Source organism: Muntiacus reevesi, chromosome 20, assembly GCF_963930625.1.
Source record: "Muntiacus reevesi chromosome 20, mMunRee1.1, whole genome shotgun sequence".
Lineage (NCBI taxonomy): Eukaryota > Metazoa > Chordata > Mammalia > Artiodactyla > Cervidae > Muntiacus > Muntiacus reevesi.
The window spans coordinates 11,441,696-11,460,891 of NC_089268.1; the positions used below are offsets into that span (position 1 = coordinate 11,441,696).

General features: G+C 51.2%; 2 protein-coding genes across 3 annotated transcripts; both read left to right on the top strand.

Moving 5' to 3' along the window:
• Positions 1 to 2,663: 2,663 nt before the first annotated feature.
• On the top strand, positions 2,664 to 11,803 carry FANCE (FA complementation group E). Of its 2 annotated transcripts, none has more exons than XM_065912336.1 (10): positions 2,664 to 3,123; positions 4,408 to 5,038; positions 5,642 to 5,686; positions 5,979 to 6,047; positions 6,339 to 6,482; positions 7,121 to 7,244; positions 7,472 to 7,550; positions 8,880 to 8,946; positions 10,067 to 10,202; positions 11,315 to 11,803. In XM_065912336.1, the coding sequence occupies exons 1-10, from the start codon at positions 2,873 to 2,875 to the stop codon at positions 11,320 to 11,322; spliced, it is 1,554 nt and encodes a 517-aa protein (XP_065768408.1). In that variant the 5' UTR covers positions 2,664 to 2,872; the 3' UTR covers positions 11,323 to 11,803. The 2 variants fall into 2 exon arrangements, with proteins under 2 accessions (XP_065768408.1, XP_065768407.1); XM_065912335.1 differs by having other exon boundaries at positions 10,067 to 10,192; positions 11,315 to 11,796.
• Positions 11,804 to 12,776: 973 nt separating this feature from the next.
• On the top strand, positions 12,777 to 15,350 carry RPL10A (ribosomal protein L10a). Its single transcript, XM_065912457.1, has 6 exons — positions 12,777 to 12,848; positions 13,205 to 13,279; positions 13,362 to 13,442; positions 13,813 to 13,961; positions 14,668 to 14,840; positions 15,148 to 15,350. The coding sequence occupies exons 1-6, from the start codon at positions 12,844 to 12,846 to the stop codon at positions 15,316 to 15,318; spliced, it is 654 nt and encodes a 217-aa protein (XP_065768529.1). The 5' UTR covers positions 12,777 to 12,843; the 3' UTR covers positions 15,319 to 15,350.
• The last annotated feature ends 3,846 nt before the right edge of the window (positions 15,351 to 19,196 follow it).

A 19,196-nucleotide genomic window follows, 5' to 3' on the forward strand; every position in this document is an offset into this window, starting at 1 on the left:
TTGTTCCCTGTATCCTAAGCCCTAGGTGATCAGTAAAAGGCTTATTGATTGAATGGATGTATGCATGGCAGCAGAAGCTCGGAAGACAGAAATATAAGCTGGTACCCAAAGGAGATTTCATGGGGGTCCCGTGGGGCTCTTCTCCCCTCTGCCTTTATTTTCATCCTCTGCTATGATCCCTCCCTTCACAGGAAGACTTGCCTCCTCCAGATTTCCCTAACCTGAAACACTGGGAAGTGGAGGCTCTCTTGGTCCTTTATAAACAACCACAGCAAGGCCACTTCTTGATCTCTGAGAGGAAGATTAGAGTAGCAAGGCTTTTCGCTATATAGATAACGTTAGATTTTACTGCAATTCCCATTCTTTGGTATACTGATACATCAAATATTTCTGGAGAGAGCTGAAACTCAAATGATGGCAGCTGATGGCCTGGAAAAGAGGTAATGTTATGGTGTTTTATGATCGAATCCTATGCCAAGGCCCATGATCTACAAGCAACATGGCCGTCAGTTCAGTTCAGTTCAGTCGCTCAGTCGTGTCCAACTTTTTGCAACCCAATGAACTGCAGCACGCCAGGCCTCCCTGTCCATCACCAACTCCCAGAATCTACCCAAACCCATGTCCATCGAGTCAATGATGCCATCCAACCATCTCATCCTCTGTCGTCCCCTTCTCCTCCTGCCCTCAATCTTTCCCAGCATCAGGGTCTTTTCCAATAAGTCAGCTCTTCGCATGAGGTGGTCAAAGTATTGGAGTTTCAACTTCAACATCAGTTCTTCCAATGAACACCCAGGACTGATCTCCCTTAGGATGGACTGGTTGAATCTCCTTGCAGTCCAAGGGACTCTCAAGAGTCATCTCCAACACCACAGTTCAAAAGCATCAATTCTTCGGCGCTCAGATTTGTTTATAGTCCAACTCTCACATCCATACATGACCACTGGAAAAACCATAGCCTTGACTAGACAGACCTTTGTTCACAAAGTAATGTCTCTGCTTTTTAATATGCTGTCTAGGTTGATCATAACTTTCCTTCCAAGGAGTAAGCGTCTTTTAATTTCATGGCTGCAATCACCATCTTCAGTGATTTTGGAGCCCAGAAAAAGTCAGCCACTGTTTCCACTGTTTCCCCATCTATTTGCCATAAAGTGATGGGACCGGATGCCATGATCTTAGTTTTCTGAATGTTGAGCTTTAAGTCAACTTTTATACTCTCCTCTTTCACTTTCATCAAGAGGCTCTTTAGTTCGTCTTCACTTTCTGCCATAAGGGTGGTGTCATCTGCATATCTGAGGTTATTGATATTTCTCCCAGCAATCTTGATTCCAGCTTGTGCTTCCTCCAGTCCAGAGTTTCTCATGATGTACTCTGCATATAAGTTAAATAAGCAGGGTGACCATATACAGCCTTGATGTACTCCTTTTCCTATTTGGAACCAGCCTGTTGTTCTATGTCCAGTTCTAACTGTTGCTTCCTGACCTGCATACAGGTTTCTCAAGAGGTAGGTCAGGTGGTCTGGTATATCCATCTCTTTCACAATTTTCCACAGCTTATTGTGATCCACACAGTCAAAGGCTTTGGCATAGTCAATAAAGCAGAAATAGATGTTTTTCTGGAACTCTCTTGCTTTTTTGATGATCCAGCGGATCTTGGCAATTTGATCTCTGGTTCCTCTGCCTTTTCTAAAACCAGCTTGACCATCTGGAAGTTCACAGCTCATGTATTGCTGAAGCCTGGCTTGGAGAATTTTAAGCATTACTTTACTAGCGTGTGAGATGAGTGAAATTGTGTGGTAGTTTGAGCATTCTTTGGCATTGCTTTTCTTTGGGATTGGGATGAAAACTAACCTTTTCCAGTCCTGTGGCCACTTCTGAGTTTTCCATATTTGTTGGCATATTGAGCACAGCACTTTCACAGCATGATCTTTCAGGATTTGAAATAGCTCAGCTGGAAATCCATCACCTCCACTATCTTTGTTCCTAGTAATGCTTCCTAAGATCCACTTGACTTCACATTCCACGATGTCTGGCTCTAGGTGAGTGATCACATCATCGTGATTATCTGGGTCGTGAATATCTTTTTTGTATAGTTCTTCTGTGTATTCTTGCTATCTCTTCTTAATATCTTCTGCTTCTGTTAGGTCCCGACCATGTCCTTTATCGAGCCCATCTTTGCATGAAATGTTCCCTTGGTATCTCTAATTTTCTTGAAGCGATCTCTAGTCTTTCCCATTCTATTGTTCTCCTCTTTTTCTTTGCATTGATCGCTGAGGAAGGCTTTCTTATCTCTCCTTGCTATTCTTTTACGTTACGGCGTTTTATGATCAAATCCTAAGCCAAAGCCCATGATCTACAAGCAACATGGGCGTCAGTTTAGATTAAATAAGGCTTGGATCCAGAAGTATTGAATACAACCAACAGGCACCGTGATATCCGTTCTGTATCTCCACCCTCATCGCTTACCTGAAGGAATGTAAGGACCCGCTTCTCCATCAAGTCCTGTCCCACCCAATCTCTTGCATGACCCCGCCCACAAGCCTATTTCTTTGTAGCCCCGCCCCAACTCTGGCCCCGCCCCGTCAGCAGACCGGCAGTTGGCCTTCGCCGACCCCCCGCCCCCGCTCGGTTCCTGCTTCCGGCCAGGCGCATCCCGGCCCCGCCCCTTCCGGGTTTCCCTCGCGACCCGCCCCTAGCCGCACCTCCCGCTTCCTTCCTTTGCTTACCGCTGGAGTCCCGCGCGTTGGCCGGGCGTCCACTAGCGCTGAGGAGGGAGCTTGGCTGGAGCGGCGCTGTCCTCAGCCTCCCTTTCCCCAGGCCCCGGAGCTGAGGCCCGAAGCCGGAGCGCGGGGCGTCGCGATTCCCCGATCCCTGCCATGGAGGCCTTGGAGGCTGAGCCCGCTCGGGCTGAGGACGCAGAACCGGCGGCGCCCTGGGCTCGGCTGGAGGCCCCCGGCCGCCTCCTGCTTCAGGCGCTGCAGGCCGGGCCCGACGGGGCGCGGCGTGGTCTGGGGGTGCTGCGGACACTGAGCGGCCGCGGCGGGGAGCCCTTTGCCTGGGGCGGCGTCCTCGAGGCGCTGTGCCAGGAGGAGCCCGTCGTGGAGGGCCCGGACTGTCGCCTGGAGCTGTAAGTCGTCCGCCCGCGTTCCTCCAGCCCTGTCGGTGCCCTCATCCTCTAGGGTCGTGTGAAGCAGGAGCTGGCGCTACCCGCTGCTCTAGATGTGTTTTTAACCCACCCCACCCCCACACACACACACAAATAAATAAAAGGTTTCTTTCCTGCCTCACATATCCCGAGTGTCTTTGTGTGTGATGACAAATAGCAGTCACGTACTGAGAGGTGCAGAAGCGTGAAGGGTGGTGACCCTGTGAGTTGCAGCGACTGCCGAGGGGAGCACGGGGCTGCAGACTAAGCATTACTCAGCGTTCTGGAGTATCATTTGTACATAAAATTTCAGAGAGTACTTTTTGTTTGTTTGTTTACATAAAACAGGCATGGATCTATTACAGGGTTCAGTTCAGTTCAGTCACAGTGGGTCCGACCCTTTGCGACCCCATGGACTGCAGCACGCCAGGCCTCCCTGTCCATCACCAACACCCAGAGTTTACTCAGACTCATGTCCATTGATTTGGTGATGCCATCCAACCCTCTCATTCTCTGTCGTCCCCTTCTACCTTCAATCTTTCCCAACATCAGGGTCTTTTCAAATGAGTCAATTCTTCGCATCAGCTGGCCAAAGTGTTGGAGTTTCAGCTTCAACGTCAATCCTTCCAATGAATGTTCAGGACTGATTTCCTTTAGGATTGACTGGTTAGATGTACTTGCAGTCCAGGGAACTCTCAAGAGTCTTCTCCAACACCACAGTTCAAAAGCATCAATTCTTTGGCGCTCAGCTTTCTTCATAGTCCAGCTCTCACATCCATACACTGACTACTGGAAAAATCATAACTTTGACTAGATGGACTTTTGTTGGCAAAGTAATGTCTGTGCTTTTTAATATGCTGTCTAGGTTGGTCACAGGTTTTCTTCCAAGGAGCAAGCATCTTAATTTCATGGCTGCGAATCACCATCTGCAGTGGTTTTGGAGCCCAAGAAAATAAAGTCTGTCACTGTTTCCATTTTTTTCCCCATCTTTTTGCCATGAAGTGATGGATTACAGGGTAGGTTCCAATTTTTGAGCTGAAATAGGAGATGTCAAAGAGCAGGGCCTAGTGTAGTGTAGAATAGATGCTCACTTGTTGAGTGATTTCCATGTTGTCTCCATTTCCATCCACACTGACTCTCAGGTGCTGCCTTCCAGCGCTCCCCACCCACTTCTGTCCGGTGCCATCTAGCCTCTAACTCTATCCAGCCTGCCCTGGGTTCCTTTCAGTGAGATGCTCCTAACGGTGCCCTCCCTCTGCCACCCAGGAAACCACTACTGCTGCAATTGCCCCCGTTATGCCGGAGAAACCTGATGTCCCTGCTCATGGCTGTTTGGCCATCGCTGCCCGAAAGCAGGCTCCTCCCTGTGCTGCAGGTTGCAAGGCAGGATTCAAGCCCTGACCCTGATCCCTGGCTCCGGACCCTTGGAGAATTTCTGCGAAGGGATCTGAGTGCTGGCGTCTCCACTGATGGAGCTTCCCTACTGTCTACAAGGTGCCAGAGACAGCTCCAAGGCCTGTGTAGGCGGCTGGGCCAAGGGGGCAGGAAGTTGAAGTTGCCCCCAGTTCCAGATGCTGAAGGGGAAGGGGGGCAGGAGGAGGACAAGGACTCCCAGCAGCCTGGGAAACGCAGGAAGGAGCCAGAGGAAGATCCTGTCAGTCCTGAGGGGGAGAGGGCCCCCAAAAGGCTCCGGTGTTTGGAAAAGGAAGAAGAGGAAGAAGAAGGTCATGAGGAGAAGAGACCTGAACATGAATCTTCGGAATCCCTGGCTGATGGAGGAGATGCATCATCCATTACAAAGCAGCCTGTCATGAAACCTGAGCCCAGTGAGGCTGGTCAGAGTCTAAAGGAAGCTAAGGGCCTGCCTGAGGGTTTGGAGTTGCCCAAAGTTATCCAGGTACTAGGGTGAGGCGGCTGCTTTGGAGTGATCTTTTGGAGTGGAGGATTCATACAGGGCAGAAGCTGGTTGGGACACTGTCCCCTTCAGAATGACTGTAGTCTGTGGAGCAAGGGGAAGGAGGTGGGGTTGAAGGAATGTAGTTTCTACTCCATAAGCTTCTGAGAAGAGGGTAGGGAAGGGAGGGACTGGAGGTGGGACCCCTTGATCTAATGATCAGTATTGTGAGGTCAGGGGTGCCGGGGAAGAGGAAAGGCTCTGGATCTACCCCTGCCACCCCATCTTATGGGAAATGGGGGGATTGTCCCAGCATCCAGCTCCACCTCCCAGCCCAGGGCCTGGTCTAGCCCCATCAGGATGGATGCAAAGAAGTCAAGTCTATTCAGTTGGATTTACAGGGGCCCTTGTCTAGTTTGAGTTCTGAAGCACTTTGTGAAGTTTAGGCTTCAAGTTCTGGCTCTCTTGAGTCATCTTTGCCCACTAGCTCCCACTGACCCGGGGCCTTCTAGCAGAGGGGGCTGGGACCTGGCTGGGGCCATGGCCATGACTGGGGGCCGTTCTGCACGGGTGGGGGCTTGGCAGTGACTGGGCTCTCCTTGGCAGGACCAGGTTCCCAGGCTGCAGCAGCTGCTCAAGACCCTCGGGAAGGTGACTTGCCCTACCCTACACCCCACAGCCCTTCTTCCACCGCTTCCTGGACCCCAGCGGCGCCCAGGGAAGCCCCAGTGCAGCAAGGCACAGCTGTTCGGTGGGAGTGGTGGATGGGAAGTGAAGGTCTAACCATCTGTGTGAAGGCTTTTCTTGGCCCACATATGTTGTTCTAACCCCTGGCAAGTAGTTCTCCTCCAGTAGCACCTTCTGGGGTCCTCACCCACCCACTCTGTCAATTGACTTGTCACTGAGGGCTCTGCCAGCCCTAACATGGCATTCACCCTCTCAGGGGTTGGAAGGACTGGAGGGCGCCCCACCAGTTGAGCTGCAGCTTCTCCAGGAGTGCAGTCCTGGCCAGGTGAGTCCAGAAAGCCTGCCTGGCCCCGAGGACACGGTCCCTGTCTCCATTTAAATTTCTGTTCCCCTGCCTCATGTGGGAATTTGGGGAGGGGGTTTGGTTGGGTTTTTTGTTCTCTCAGGGGCAGGGGTCACCCGCAGTGGTTTCTTTTAGCCCTTGGTTCCCATGGGGCGGCTCTCCTGTCTCACCTTACCCTGGGGTGTCCTGGCCCCACCCATTCTGCCTGGTTGGCTTGAGACAGTCCAGCCAAGACAGGCTGAGTGTCCCGGGACCCTCCCCCGTCCTTGGCAGGTGGACCTGCTGTGTGCCCAGCTGCAGCTCCCGCGGCTCCTGGACACAGGTCTCCTCCAGCTCTGCACCTGGCTGCTGGCCCTGTCACCAGACCTCAGCCTGGGCAATGCCACTGTGCTGACCAGAAGCCTCTTCCTTGGACGGGTAGGTGCTCTAGGATGCACATGAAGGGTCTGGGACTGGGGAGGGGCGGCGGGGAGAGAGTCTGAGGCCTCAGCAGGATGCCAGAGGGGGTTCCCAGCCTTGCACACATCTGGCTTGTCCCAGGTCCTGGGGGCAAGGGAAGGGCATAGACCCCTAGGCCATCTACTTACGGGGCATCTGACTCATCCCTCTTGGGCCCCAGATCCTTACAGAAGCTGAAGGGATATGGGAGCTGGGGAAGGGAGCTATTTGTCCTTTCCAGTGGGTGGATCCATGTGGGTCCTGGATAAAAGAACTTAATTTTGTCACTGTAATGTATGTGTTTGTGTTTAGCTGCTCAGTCGTGTCTGACTCTTTGTGATCCCATGGACTGTAGCCCGCCAGGCTGCTCTGTCCATGGGATTTTCCAAGGATGGGGGAGTACTGGAGTGGGTTGCCACTTCCTTCCCAGGGGGATCTTCCTGACCCAGGGATAGAATCTGCAGCTCCTCCTGCCGCATCTCCTGCATTGCAGGCAGATTCTTTAACTGCTGAGCCACTGGGGAAGCCCGGTGTAATGTATAAGCGTCTGAAATGTGTCTGATAAACATTTGTTGGAGGGAAGAAGCAATTAATAGTTTCCTCCCTGTTGGCTGTAGATTCTCTCCCTGACTTCCTCAGCCTCCCGCCTGCTCACGACCGCCCTGACCTCCTTCTGCACCAAATATCCCTATGCTGTCTGCAGAGCCCTCCTTGGCCCTGTGCTCCAAGCCCCAGGAATAGGTAATTTTAGGAGAGGCCCCACGCCCGGTAACTCTGCCCTCTCTCTTCCCAGCACCCTTCACCTCCCCTGGGTGGTCCTGGCAGAAGTTGGATATTTAAGGAGTAAAGATACCAGTTGCTTCCCTGACACTGCCACCTGTAATGACCCGGGCATTTTGTTCCCTGCCAGCCCCCTCCTCTCCTGCCATCTTCCCCCAGACTTCTCTTATCTGCTGTCGCCCACCCAGGTCCAGCTCAAACAGAGTTACTGTGTTGCCTTACAAAGGACAAGGCCCTGGCGCCAGATGTGCAGGTTCTAATGCTGGGGTAAGTGACAGGCACCCCTGCTGGCCCCACCCATGCCTCCTCCCCCTGGCCAAGCCTGCTCTTGGTATTCTGGAATTGGAGCAGGCTGGGCACCAGGCCCTGTGCCCAAAAGTGCCTGAAATACAGGCAGTGGCACAGCCGATGCCCGCTCTCGCTGACTGAGCCTGACTTTGTGCCTGACCACTGTGTGTCCTTGTGAGTTGCCACACCATGTCCCTTCCCAGCCCAGGGGTCCAGACTTCTGTGCCAGGGCTGTGGAGAAGAGGCTGGTGCTGCTCTTCTTGAGTTCTTAGCATAGTTGGAACATGACATCATGGTTCAGAGCACTGGCTGTGGAGTCAGACGGACATGGGTGAAAACCTCAACCTTGCCTTTTGTTTTTTTAATCTTTCAACTTTGCCTTTAAATGTGCAAGTTTAATCAGGTTGTCCTCTAGTAATTAACTAGATTTTTCTAGATATTAAGTGTGATAATGGATATGAAGACCTCAGCACAGTATTTGGCACCTAGTAAGTGCTCAAATACTGTTATAAAATTGATGTTAAATTTGGGCATCAAATTGGGGAGTTAAGATACAGACATGTAGAAATAATGAGTAGATGAGACCCCATTGGACACCAACATGAAATATAAAATGCTAAGTATCACATGAGAAGGGGACAGTCTCCAAAAACTACTAGCCACCTGTTACCGAGGACTTTCTCTGTGCTTTCAATTCATTACTTCAGTCTTCGTGCAGTCCCGTGCTGCTGTCACCTTAGAGATGGAAAAACTGAAGCTCAGAGAGGCTGCGGGATGTGGCCAAAGGTCACACAGCTACAGCAAGTGCAAAAGCCTGGCCTCAGACCCGAGTCTGTGCACCCGGGAAGGCACAGTGTTTCCATGTGACATCCTGCCTTTCCCAAGAAGCTAAGGACAGGAGGCGCAGCTGGAGTGGACCTCACCGAGGGCTGGGCTCTGCAGGGAGGGCTCGCCTTCTCTCAGAAGACTCACATGTGTCATCTTACCCATCATCATCATTCTCCTCTTCCCTGGCTCACCCTCCCCTTTTTGCTCAGGATGCACTCTCGACTCTCGGTCATTTTTCAGGGGACCATTGTACCTTTCGGCGGCCAAAGCCACCACTGTCAGCTCCCAGGGGTCTGGGGCCATGGCCTTCCCGGCACTGCAGCAGCGGCTCCTACCTGGCCGCCAGCATCAGGGGCCCTGACTACTTCCTCTGCGGCTGGGGATCTTAGCTGTCCCTGGGGCCTGGCCTTGGGGTAGGAGCGGTAGATCCCCAGGTTTGGTGGGAGGCTGAGCTTTCCTCACTGGGGCCTGTGCTTGCAGACAGATCACGGAGCTGCCCTGGAAAGAGGAGACTTTCTTGGTGCTGCAGTCACTCCTGGAGCGGCAGGTGAGCGGGCTGCCTTGGGATGGACTAAGAAGCGCTGTGCTGCGGGCCGGCAGGGGCTCCTGGGCTTCTGACCACTTCAGTGATGGAGGGGCAAGCAGGATGGCAGCCCTCCAGCAGGGTGCCTGTGACACTGGGAGGAGGGTCCTGGGGCTTGAAAGGCCAGGAGCAGAGAGCTGACTGCACGGTGAATCCCAGCTGTGCCTCTTGCTGGCTCTGTGGCCTGGAGGAGGCACTTGCTGCTGTGTGTGTATAAATTTATTTTTGAATAGGTAATAGATTCACATGTTCACACTGTTGAAATATATCCTTACAAGGATATAGTGAAAAAATTCCGCCCAGCCACCCAGATTCCCCTCCCCAGGGCTAACTGGTGTTACTGGTTGCAGTGGAACCCTCCCAGAGATGCTGTATATATACAAGGACACAAGTTGAAATTTACTCTTCCCCTGCTTTTTACATAGGTTGTAGCACACCAAGCTCTAAACTGTAACACAAAGTGCCCTGTACTTTGCTTTTTTCATCTAACAGGATATTTTGGCAGTTTTTCCATGTATCGGTACATAAGAGTCTACCTCATTTGTTTATAATGCAAGTAGTTAGCCTCTTTATGCCTCTGTTTCCTCATCAGCAAAAGGGGAGTGATGATGGCACCTACCATGTAAAACTGGGGTGAAATTTAAGTGGTATAACTGGGGTAGCATGTCCGGAATGGTACCTAATGCCTAATAAGTGTTTATTAAGTTATGATTATGAAGAACTATTGCTATTATGCTGGCAGGACTCCCTTGGGACCACTTACTCCTTTTATCTTCAACCACTAAGCCAGGCTAAAAATCCTCGGCCTCCCCTTGCTCCTAATCTGAGCCTATGCAGCAGTGACCACCGCTTTTCTGAGCCCTGTGTGCCAGGCTTTATCTACGTAATAACATTAAATCATTTTCAAAGTCCTCAGAGTTCAGTATTATGAGCCTCATTTTACAGATGTGGAACCTGAGGCTCAGTCTAGTTGAGTGACCTGAGGCTCAGTTTGGTTGACAGTCACCTGCTTAAGAAGTGGTGGAGTTGGGGGATTATTCCAAGGCCCTTTCTTGTGCTATTGCCCATCTCCTAATGTGTGCAGGTGGAGATGCCCCCTGAGAAGTTCAGTGTGTTGATGGAGAAACTCTGTAAAGAGGGGCCAGCGGCCACCACATCCATGGCCTATGCCAAGCTCCTGCTGACAGTGATGACCAAGTACCAGGCCAGCGTGAGTACTGGTAGGGCCACAAGTGTGGGGCTTCCCTGGTGGCTCAGTCAGTAAAGAATCCGTCTGCAGTGAGGGAGACCTGGGTTTGATCCCTGGGTTGGGAAGATCCCCTGGAGAAGGGCATGGCAACCCACTCCAGTATTCTTGCCTGGAGAATCCCATGGACAGAGGAGCCTGGCAGGCTGCAGTCCATGCGGGTGCAGAGTCAGATACACCTGAGCGACTAAGCACACACAAGGGCAGCTTCTGCTGCTCTGATCCTGCCACGAGGGTGTTTGATGTTCACCAGGGAGAAAACACTGAGTATTAGCCAGGGAAACCACAAGTTCAAGTCCAAGAATAGGGGAGTGAGACTGCTTAGGAGTTCATCCATTCAGCCAACACTGCTGTAGGCCAGATGCTTTCTGGGTCATTAGGAATCAACAATCACGATATCATAGTTTCTGTCCTGGACTTGACCTCTTCACCAGCACCTACTGGGCTAGTGAGAGGGGAGAGAAATGATTAACAGATCATTGTACTATCTGGTAGCAGCCAGGTGAAGATATGCATAAGGCATCTGATGGCAGAGGAAAAGGGGGCAACTAAACCTTGTTTGTCGTGGGAATTGGTACAGGCTTTCTGACTCTTAAAGGACTCTTAAAGTCCAAGGTGGAGGAAAGGGCATTCCAGGCAAATAAACTGTGTAAGCACTGAATGTCCGAGGGGACCTGCAGGTCATTGTAGTTGAGGCCTAAAAACCCGAGAGTGGATGGTCATGGAGGATAAGGTTAGAGAGCTAAAATTCTAAGCTGATACTTGTAGCCCCTGCTATATTCCAGACATCCTTCTAAACCCTTTACATATGTTAACTTGCTAGTTTATTCCAGGTACTAGTCCTGTGAGAAGATACTATTATTGGCTCTATTTTATAGATGAGGAAACTGAGACGCAGTAACTTGCCCAAGGTCACATCCCCTGATCATGGTAGAATCTAATGGAAGTTAGATTTCACCGGGAGTCATCTTCAATTGTCCCTGGGTCCTGGATTTCTCTCTTCTAACTAAACAGAGCCCGGGGGCAGGGTAGGGGAGAGGAGGGATCAGTTGCTGGAGTCCTGACATGACTCTTCCTTCTCTCCAGATCACTGAGCCCCAGAAGCTGGGCCTGGCTGCAGCTGTGGAGCTCAACACCACTTTCCTGAGGAAGTCCCTGCAGGCTGCCCTGAGACATCTGACCCCTTGACTGTCCACCAAAGGACCACCCTCCCGAAGCTCCCTCACCAGCTTCTTGAAGGACACTTCTGCCCTCAGCTCCTCACCCTGCCCCTTGCCTGGGGGTCTGGGCTGAACCTGGCCATCCCAGGGATCAACTGCCTCCCAACTCCAGGCTGCAGAGGGGCTGGCAGGAAGGGTCTAAGGGGCTAGATGATCTGCATTACCAAGGGCTCCTGACCCTGGGCTCCCTCCTTGTCACTTATGGGGACAGACACTGGAAGATAGGCCTCAGCAGGGTCATAGCAGACCCAGAGTGGACAATTCCAGGAGCCCCGGGGACGTGTGCTCAGCCCAGATCTCTTGTGCTCAAGTGTATATGTGATGATCCTCTGTATTCTTGTTTCTGACTTGAATATCAATGGTATTTCATTAAAAAAAAAAAAAAAAAAGAGGTTCAGTAATGTCTTATTAGAAGCAGTGCCTGACTTCCTACTAACTCTGAGTATTTGTTGAAAACCAGCCCACACCACCCCCCACCCCCCCGCCCCACCGTGCTCAGTGACAGGGGGCATCTTTCTCCCTGTGGGGCTGGTGGTAGAGTTCTGAGGTACATGCACGTTCTGTGGACCAGACCATGTGTGATACCTACCACCCACCTGAGCCCTGTCAGAGCGGTCTGTGGAGTAGGTTGAGACTGGGCATGCCACACTGCGGGAGAGGGGCTTGAGGGCGGGAGTGACTCAGCGTGGAGTTGGGGAAGGCTTTGGGGCAGATGACGGCCTTTGGGGAGGGATCTGAAGGGCTCCTGGGGTTACGGTGAGCAGAGAAGACGAGGCCTGCTGGACAGAAGAGGCAGGAAGAGTGTGCAGTACTGTGGGCGTGTCTGTCCTGCATCTTTATATTCCCAACAGCACTTAGCAAGGCGCCTTGCTCACAGTAAACAACCTACAGATGTTCCTGAATCAACTGTCAAGTGTAAGTTCATCACAAAACCTTCCTTGAAACCTCCCCGCTGCAGGCTCTGAGCGGCCAAGAATGAAACTTTTAGTAAAGCCTGCTTTTGAGACGTGAAACAGGTTCGCAAGGCACCAGGAAGTGCGCACAGGAGGTCTGAGTGACAAAAATGGTGGGGTCTGTCTGCATCCTCTCAGAGGCTGTCACGGGTGCCATGCCCCGTAGTGTTACCACTGCGGTTCGATCCCTGGCCCTAGCCCCTTTCCTAAGGGCCTGGCAGCGGCTCGGGTCTTCCCAAGCGAGTCTAGCGGCGCAAGGCGCGGCGGCGGCGCCCCTCAGCGGCCGCAGATGGCTGCGCTCCAGGTGATTGAGCCACTAGACTGACTGCACTCAGGAGAAAAGCCGCGGGAACAAGGCATATCTCGCGAGAACAAGGGTCCTATTTGGGCGCATGCGCAAGGGGTGTTTCTCTCTTTTCCGGTTATCGCGGTGTAGGGAACCATGAGGTTGGTGTCGCTTAGTCGTCCTATCCACGTTCATCCGCGCCTCTGGGCGCCCCCGTGGGGAGGGAGACATTGTGGGCAGAAGCCCCGGGGGTTCTTGCCCCTGCTTCGCAGAGGTGCATTTCTTGTCAGACTTCGGCCTGCGGGCCTGACGTTCGAGTTGGCGCGCCAAGGCCGGTCTCCTGTAGGGTCCCTCTTCCCCGGGGTTGGTCCTTGGGCCCGAGTCGCCCCACTTGGGGTGTCCAGAACCCCCGGGGAGTAATCAAGAGGCCCTCCCGGGCCCGAGGCTTCTGACACCGCGCCTGAGGTTGGTGCCCGGTTCCCGGGCTTTGACCGCTCGTCTTGCTTGTCTCTTGCAGCAGCAAAGTCTCCCGCGACACCCTCTACGAGGCGGTGCGGGAAGTCCTGCACGGGAACCAGCGCAAGCGCAGGAAGTAAGTACTTACTTACAAAGCGGGGAGAGCCGCTTTGGGGAAAGCCGCTGGAGGCTTGTTACAACTTTGTTAACTTTCTAAGGTTTTTGGAGACTGTGGAGCTTCAGATCAGCCTGAAGAACTATGACCCTCAGAAGGACAAACGCTTCTCGGGCACCGTCAGGTTGGCACCGTTCCGATCCCACCCAGCCCTCAGTGCCCCTGTGCTGTCCCGTCTCCTCCCTTTCGGCTCCAGTGGAGCTCGAGGCGGCCCGGCACGTGCGGCACTGAAGTGCCCGGGTAGTTCAGACCCCCTGCTCCGGGCAGGCGTGGCTGGACGGACCCCCACCCTGGGTCTTAAAAGATGAGGGGAGGCGTGGGGAGGCTTTGGCCAAGCCCGCCGGCTAGTTTGAGAAGCCAGACTAGCTGTTGGTGAATGTGGACAGCTCTGGGTAAGGCTCAGTGCTCAGCGGCCCCAGACCCCTTCACCTTCAGCCTCGGGAGCCTAGGGCTGGACGTGACCTATCCTGTCCCCCCCTGCCCCCCAAATGCAGGCTTAAGTCCACTCCCCGCCCCAAGTTCTCCGTGTGTGTCTTGGGGGACCAGCAGCACTGTGATGAGGCCAAGGCTGTGGATATCCCCCACATGGACATTGAGGCGCTGAAGAAACTCAACAAGAATAAGAAATTGGTCAAGAAGCTGGGTGAGTGTGCCTGATGTGGTTTTATAGGTGGGGTAGATTGGGGGCAGATCTCTTGGGAGTGGTAGAATATAGGGGTATTTCTGCTATTTGGATTTTTTTTTTTTTTTGCTATTTGGATTTTAAAGCGATGAAGGGGTACAGTCACGACCAAGCATCTGCTGTGCTTGGCCAACTGGAAATTGGAACTTAGCCATGTGAAAATTCTTTGCTTGCTTTGAGGGTTATCATTAAGGGAAGAAGGCCAGGTAGTGGTTCTTTGCTAAGCAGGTGAGCTCTGTCAAATTGACAGGTCAGATGCTAGTGCCTTCTGGGTTGGAATTTCTATGTAGAGCTAGTGTTGTTTCATTTTAATCTTTATTCTATATGATTCGAGTGTTCTACAGGTGAACAGGTTCTTCAGTTGGGTGACTAGGAAGTAGGAAGGTGGGATTTGAAGCCAGGCACTCTTAATTACAGTGAGTCTTTTTCATTGCAACATGGATTGTGAGTCAGTGTGGACTTATGCCACCAGGTTTCATGTGGTTGTTTGGCCAGTAAAAGTCCAGAAGATGGAGCTCATTCTGGCCCGAGGAGAGGATGAAAAAGACTTGGTAACTGTAGAAAGGGTAGAGTGCTGATTAGAGGCCACTTCTGTGGTTGGGTCACAGAGCTCTGTTTTAGAGTTGTATTGAGGGGCCAGGTCCTAATGGCTTTTTCTCTCTACCAGCCAAGAAATATGATGCCTTTTTGGCTTCAGAGTCTCTGATCAAGCAAATCCCCCGAATCCTGGGTCCAGGCCTGAACAAGGCTGGCAAGTTCCCTTCCTTGCTGACCCACAATGAGAACATGGTGGCCAAAGTTGATGAAGTGAAGTCCACGATCAAGTTCCAGATGAAGAAGGTGAGGTGGTCCGGCTGGTTGCATAGATTAAACAGTGGTGATGGTGGCAGGGCCTTGCAGTTTACCCACATTGTCTGAGTGGAAGCCCTGGTGTGCATTTCTGTGTATTTTTGGGACTTGTGACAGTCACCTTACAGGATTGAAGGTTTTTAAATAGTTCTGGTCTTCTTGGTCTGAGGGCAAAGCACTGCTTATTAGGGCACTGGAAAGTGGAGGAATGGACCCATCTGGCTTGTAGATGAGCCCACTCTCTACAGTTGGTTTCTTTGAATCAGGCCACCAACCTTATTTGACCTTCTCCCCACAGGTGCTGTGTCTGGCAGTGGCTGTTGGCCACGTGAAGATGACAGATGATGAGCTTGTGTACAACATCCACTTAGCTGTCAACTTCCTGGTGTCATTGCTCAAGAAAAATTGGCAGAACGTCAGGGCCTTGTACATTAAGAGCACCATGGGCAAGCCCCAGCGTCTGTACTAAGGCACAGCTTAATAAACCATACTAAACCATCAGCAGTGTCTTCTGTGGCTTTGGGAAGGGAGGGAGGTGCAGTGCCTGCACTGATGAGCCAATGATGGGTAGTCATTTACTACAAACAAGGCAAGGCCTTTCTGCCCTCAAAATCATGGAGTAATGCTGAAACTTCTTAAAATAACCTTTATCTACTTGTGTACAAGGTGTTAAGTGTCTAAGTCGTGTCCAAACCCTTTGAGACCCCGTGGACTGCAGCATGCCAGGCTTCCCTGTCCTTCATCTCCTGGAGCTTGCTCAAGCTAATGGCCATTGAGTTGGTAATGACATCCAGCCATCTCTTCCTCTCACTCACTTCTGCCCTCAGTCTTTCCTAGCATCAGGGTATTAACCAGAGGGATTTGTCATTTTAGCTTACAGGTTGTAACCATTACATCTAATCTTATGGGCATTTAATTTCAGTTCTCAATGTGGTAGTCCTGACTTGCTCTTCTGGCAATACAGTTAGTGATAAAATACCTAGGCCTGTTGAACAGTGTTACCAATAGGTAAGGAGGGGGAAAAGCTGGCTAAGACTGACAGTTTTACTGAAAGGAAAAAGTTTTATTCCTAGCATGGGGTTGGCCAAAAAGTTCACTCTGAGTTTTGTAAGCTGGCACAGAAAAAAAGAGACTTCCCTATAACTCAGTTGGTAAAGAATCTGCCTGCAATGCCTGGGTCAGGAACATCTTGAGAAGGAAATGGCAACCTACTCCCAGCATTCTTGCCTGGAAAATTACATGGACAGAAGAGCCTGGCAGGCTACAGTTCATGGGGTCTCAGAGTTGGACACGACTAAGTGATTAACAGAACAAACTTTAGTTAACTCCAGGAAAATGATTGGGAGCTTACAAACTAAAGTGTTGAGCACATTGAAAGCTGGGAGTTGAGCACTTTAGGACATTTTCTGAAGTTGTATGTTTTTTGTTATCCAAAGAAAAAAGGCAACACAGGGAAAATCTATGATTTGGTAACTAGAGGAATATAGTATAAAAAATACTTCACAAGTGATTACATTTTATATCCTGTCTCTTATACAAAGCTGAGTATGGCAAAAGGTATGAGAGTGATTAGGTGAAGGCCAGCAAGCCTCCCGTGATTGCTCAGGTGGGTCCCAAGTGCACCTTTGGTGGCCAATTCTGAGAATGATCACAGCCTGTGAGGTAAAAGCAAATCACTTCTAGGAGACCAGCTGCGCCAGCAGCTGTGCTGTCATGAGCAGCATCACAGCAGAGCGAGGGTTTCCCAGAAGAGGTTCCCATGACCAGCTGCATATAGTCTGTCGGGTGCAAGACCCACCACAGACTGGGCTGAGGCCCCCACTGCCTACGTGAATCCTGGCTCTACCACTCAGAAACGATGGGTATCTACTGAGCCAGCCTCTTCTGGAAAGCTCATCTGAAAGTGGAACTGACGAAGGTACCTACTAAAAGCATGATGTGCTTTGCACAGTGCCAGGCACTTGGTACTCAAACAGCGGTTATAAAATGGTAATTAGGCATAGCTACCGACATGTGTGTTCTAGACCTGGCACATAAATACCTGCTTGTCTGGCTCAGTTGGCTGTAGGATAGATGGAATGGAGGTCATCCTGAGGACAGCTGTCTCATCAATAGTGATGCGTGGGGAGAACAAGGTGCCTTCAGGATCAGTCTCACCCTCTCGCTCCTCCCCCCAACCACTGTCTCGCTGTGCCGTGTGTGGGATTTTAGTTCCCCAACCAGGGATCTAACCCACGCCCTCTGTGGTAGAAGCGCCAAGTCTTAATAAAAATAGTTTTGGAAATTCTATGGGTATGTTTTGGAAATTCTTGGGAACTTGAATCTTACTGGATTACTGATTTGCATCACCTGGATTTAAAAATTAAACCCACTCCCCACTTTATAAAATCTATTAGGCCTTATGTATTGGTGCAGGAGTCCTTGAAAACTATATTAAACTACTGTGACTCCCTGCCTTCTGCTGGTCTGCTCAGAAGCTGTTTAGAGCCACGGTGCCTGCCCTCCGGAGGCCAGTAGCACCACATGAGAGAGCAAGGAGTGGGAGACAGGACGGGAAAGCAGACTGATTTGATTATAAATGACAGTTGAGGTATCTTAGCCAAGCCCCAGCCTCTAGGATGACTCTAGACTAAAGCCTAGTGTGCACCTGAGTTAGAAATCGGGGGGGCCCCAGTTCTCCAGCATTTGTGGTTTAGCCACTAAGTCATGTCCAACTCTTGTGAGGCCATGGACTGTAGCCCTCCAGGCTCCTCTGTCCATGGGATTCTCCAGGCAAGTATACTGGAATGGGTTGCCATTTCCTTCTCCAGGGGATCTTCCCGAACCAGAGACTGAAGCCGCGTCTCTTGCATTGGCAGGTGGATTCTTTACCACTGAGCCACCTGAGAAGCCAGTCTTGGTACTAGAGGGAAATAAAGAGCCCCCAGGAAACCTCATGGCAGCGCTCAGACTTTGTGGACCTGGCAAAATGATGGCCCACCTCCATCTTCCCTAAGGACATGAAAACAGGTACAGAGGGGCAGAACTGCTGGCCTCTTTGGTTCCTTGCTTTCCTGGCCTTTCCTTACAGCTTCCCACAGAACCCCAGGCAGGGAGAGCTACTTCCAGGAGAGCACTAGGTTTTGGGTTTTAACCCACCTTCTTACTGAGTTCCTTCACTATTTTGAGACCTCAGAACTATGTAATTTTCACCCACCACGAATCTCTTGCATTTGTATGTGGGGGTGAGGGTGGCAAGTGAGGAGGGCAGCTGAATTTCACTTGAGCTTTCATGAGACCTACATTATTCTATTAGAAATTACCTGAAGGCTGTTTATTCCAGGTGCGTGAAGGCAATAACCCACGTGAAGATGATTCAAGCACCCAACAAATATATTCACCTATTAGTAGAGATTGGATTTTGTATCCAGCCCTAGGCCTAGCAGAAGATGGGTTTCTCATAAACCAGTTTCTGTCTGCAGAACACCCTCCCATCTGGCTGGGGTTCCAGGCACCCTCCCCATCTTGCAAGCAACAGTCTCGGGTCCCGCCAATGCAGTGGACCAAGACAACAGGCCACCTGATTATTTAATAGTATACTAGGTGGCTAGGCTTGAAGTCAGAAGACCAGGTTCAAATCCTGGTGTTGCCACTGACAGCTGAGTGAGAACATTTAACCTCTTCTGTTTCCCCATCTGCAAAATTGGAAGTTGGGCCAGAATGATATAAAAACTAGATTTCAGAGTAGGGTTGCCAGTTAGCAAATGAAAATACAGGATGCCAAGTTAAATTTGAATCTCTATCACTGAGAACATGGGACCTCAAGAGAAGTCCCTAAATTTGAATTTCTGATAAACAGCTGTCCATGAATTCACCATCTCCCTACCCCATCTCCCTCCACTGTGGTCCCAGCTGTGTCAGCACAGGAGAGCTCAAAGGCGAGAGGTTTTCCAGGCACAGAGGCAGGCTGGAATCCAGCTGCCCCCAGCGAGCAGCCACCTGCTTGGGGGCACTCACTTCCCTGAGGTTCTTTCCTCAGAGTGGAGAGCGGATGGGATGGTAAAACCCGTAGTGGCCCCCATGGACTGTGGGGATTTAACAGGGGCCCCATCTCAGTATTGAAGCCACCTGGGGCAAGTCACCGCATTTAAAGAGATAGTGCAACACACAGCGCTCAGACCAGCACTGGTCACACTTCCATGCTCAACTCATGGGGTGCGGGAGAAAGGTTGGAGTCGGCAAAGCTTTCACAAGACCCTTGAATCATATCTATTCTTTTAAAGATACTTTTTTTTTTATCTTTTGGCCACACCCCATGACATGTGGGATCTGGCTCCCAGACCAGGGATTGAACTCACCCTCTGTATT

Excerpts from the sequence above, each read along its gene's own strand:
- FANCE (XM_065912335.1), top strand. The coding sequence starts at position 2,873 with ATGGAGGCCTTGGAGGCTGAGCCCGCTCGGGCTGAGGACGCAGAACCG. Across the intron at positions 5,687-5,978 it reads TGCTCAAGACCCTCGGGAAG|GGGTTGGAAGGACTGGAGGG; the intron begins GTGACTTGCCCT and ends TCACCCTCTCAG. Across the intron at positions 10,193-11,314 it reads TGACCAAGTACCAGGCCAGC|ATCACTGAGCCCCAGAAGCT; the intron begins GTGAGTACTGGT and ends CCTTCTCTCCAG.
- RPL10A (XM_065912457.1), top strand. Across the intron at positions 13,280-13,361 it reads AACCAGCGCAAGCGCAGGAA|GTTTTTGGAGACTGTGGAGC; the intron begins GTAAGTACTTAC and ends TAACTTTCTAAG. Across the intron at positions 13,962-14,667 it reads GAAATTGGTCAAGAAGCTGG|CCAAGAAATATGATGCCTTT; the intron begins GTGAGTGTGCCT and ends TCTCTCTACCAG.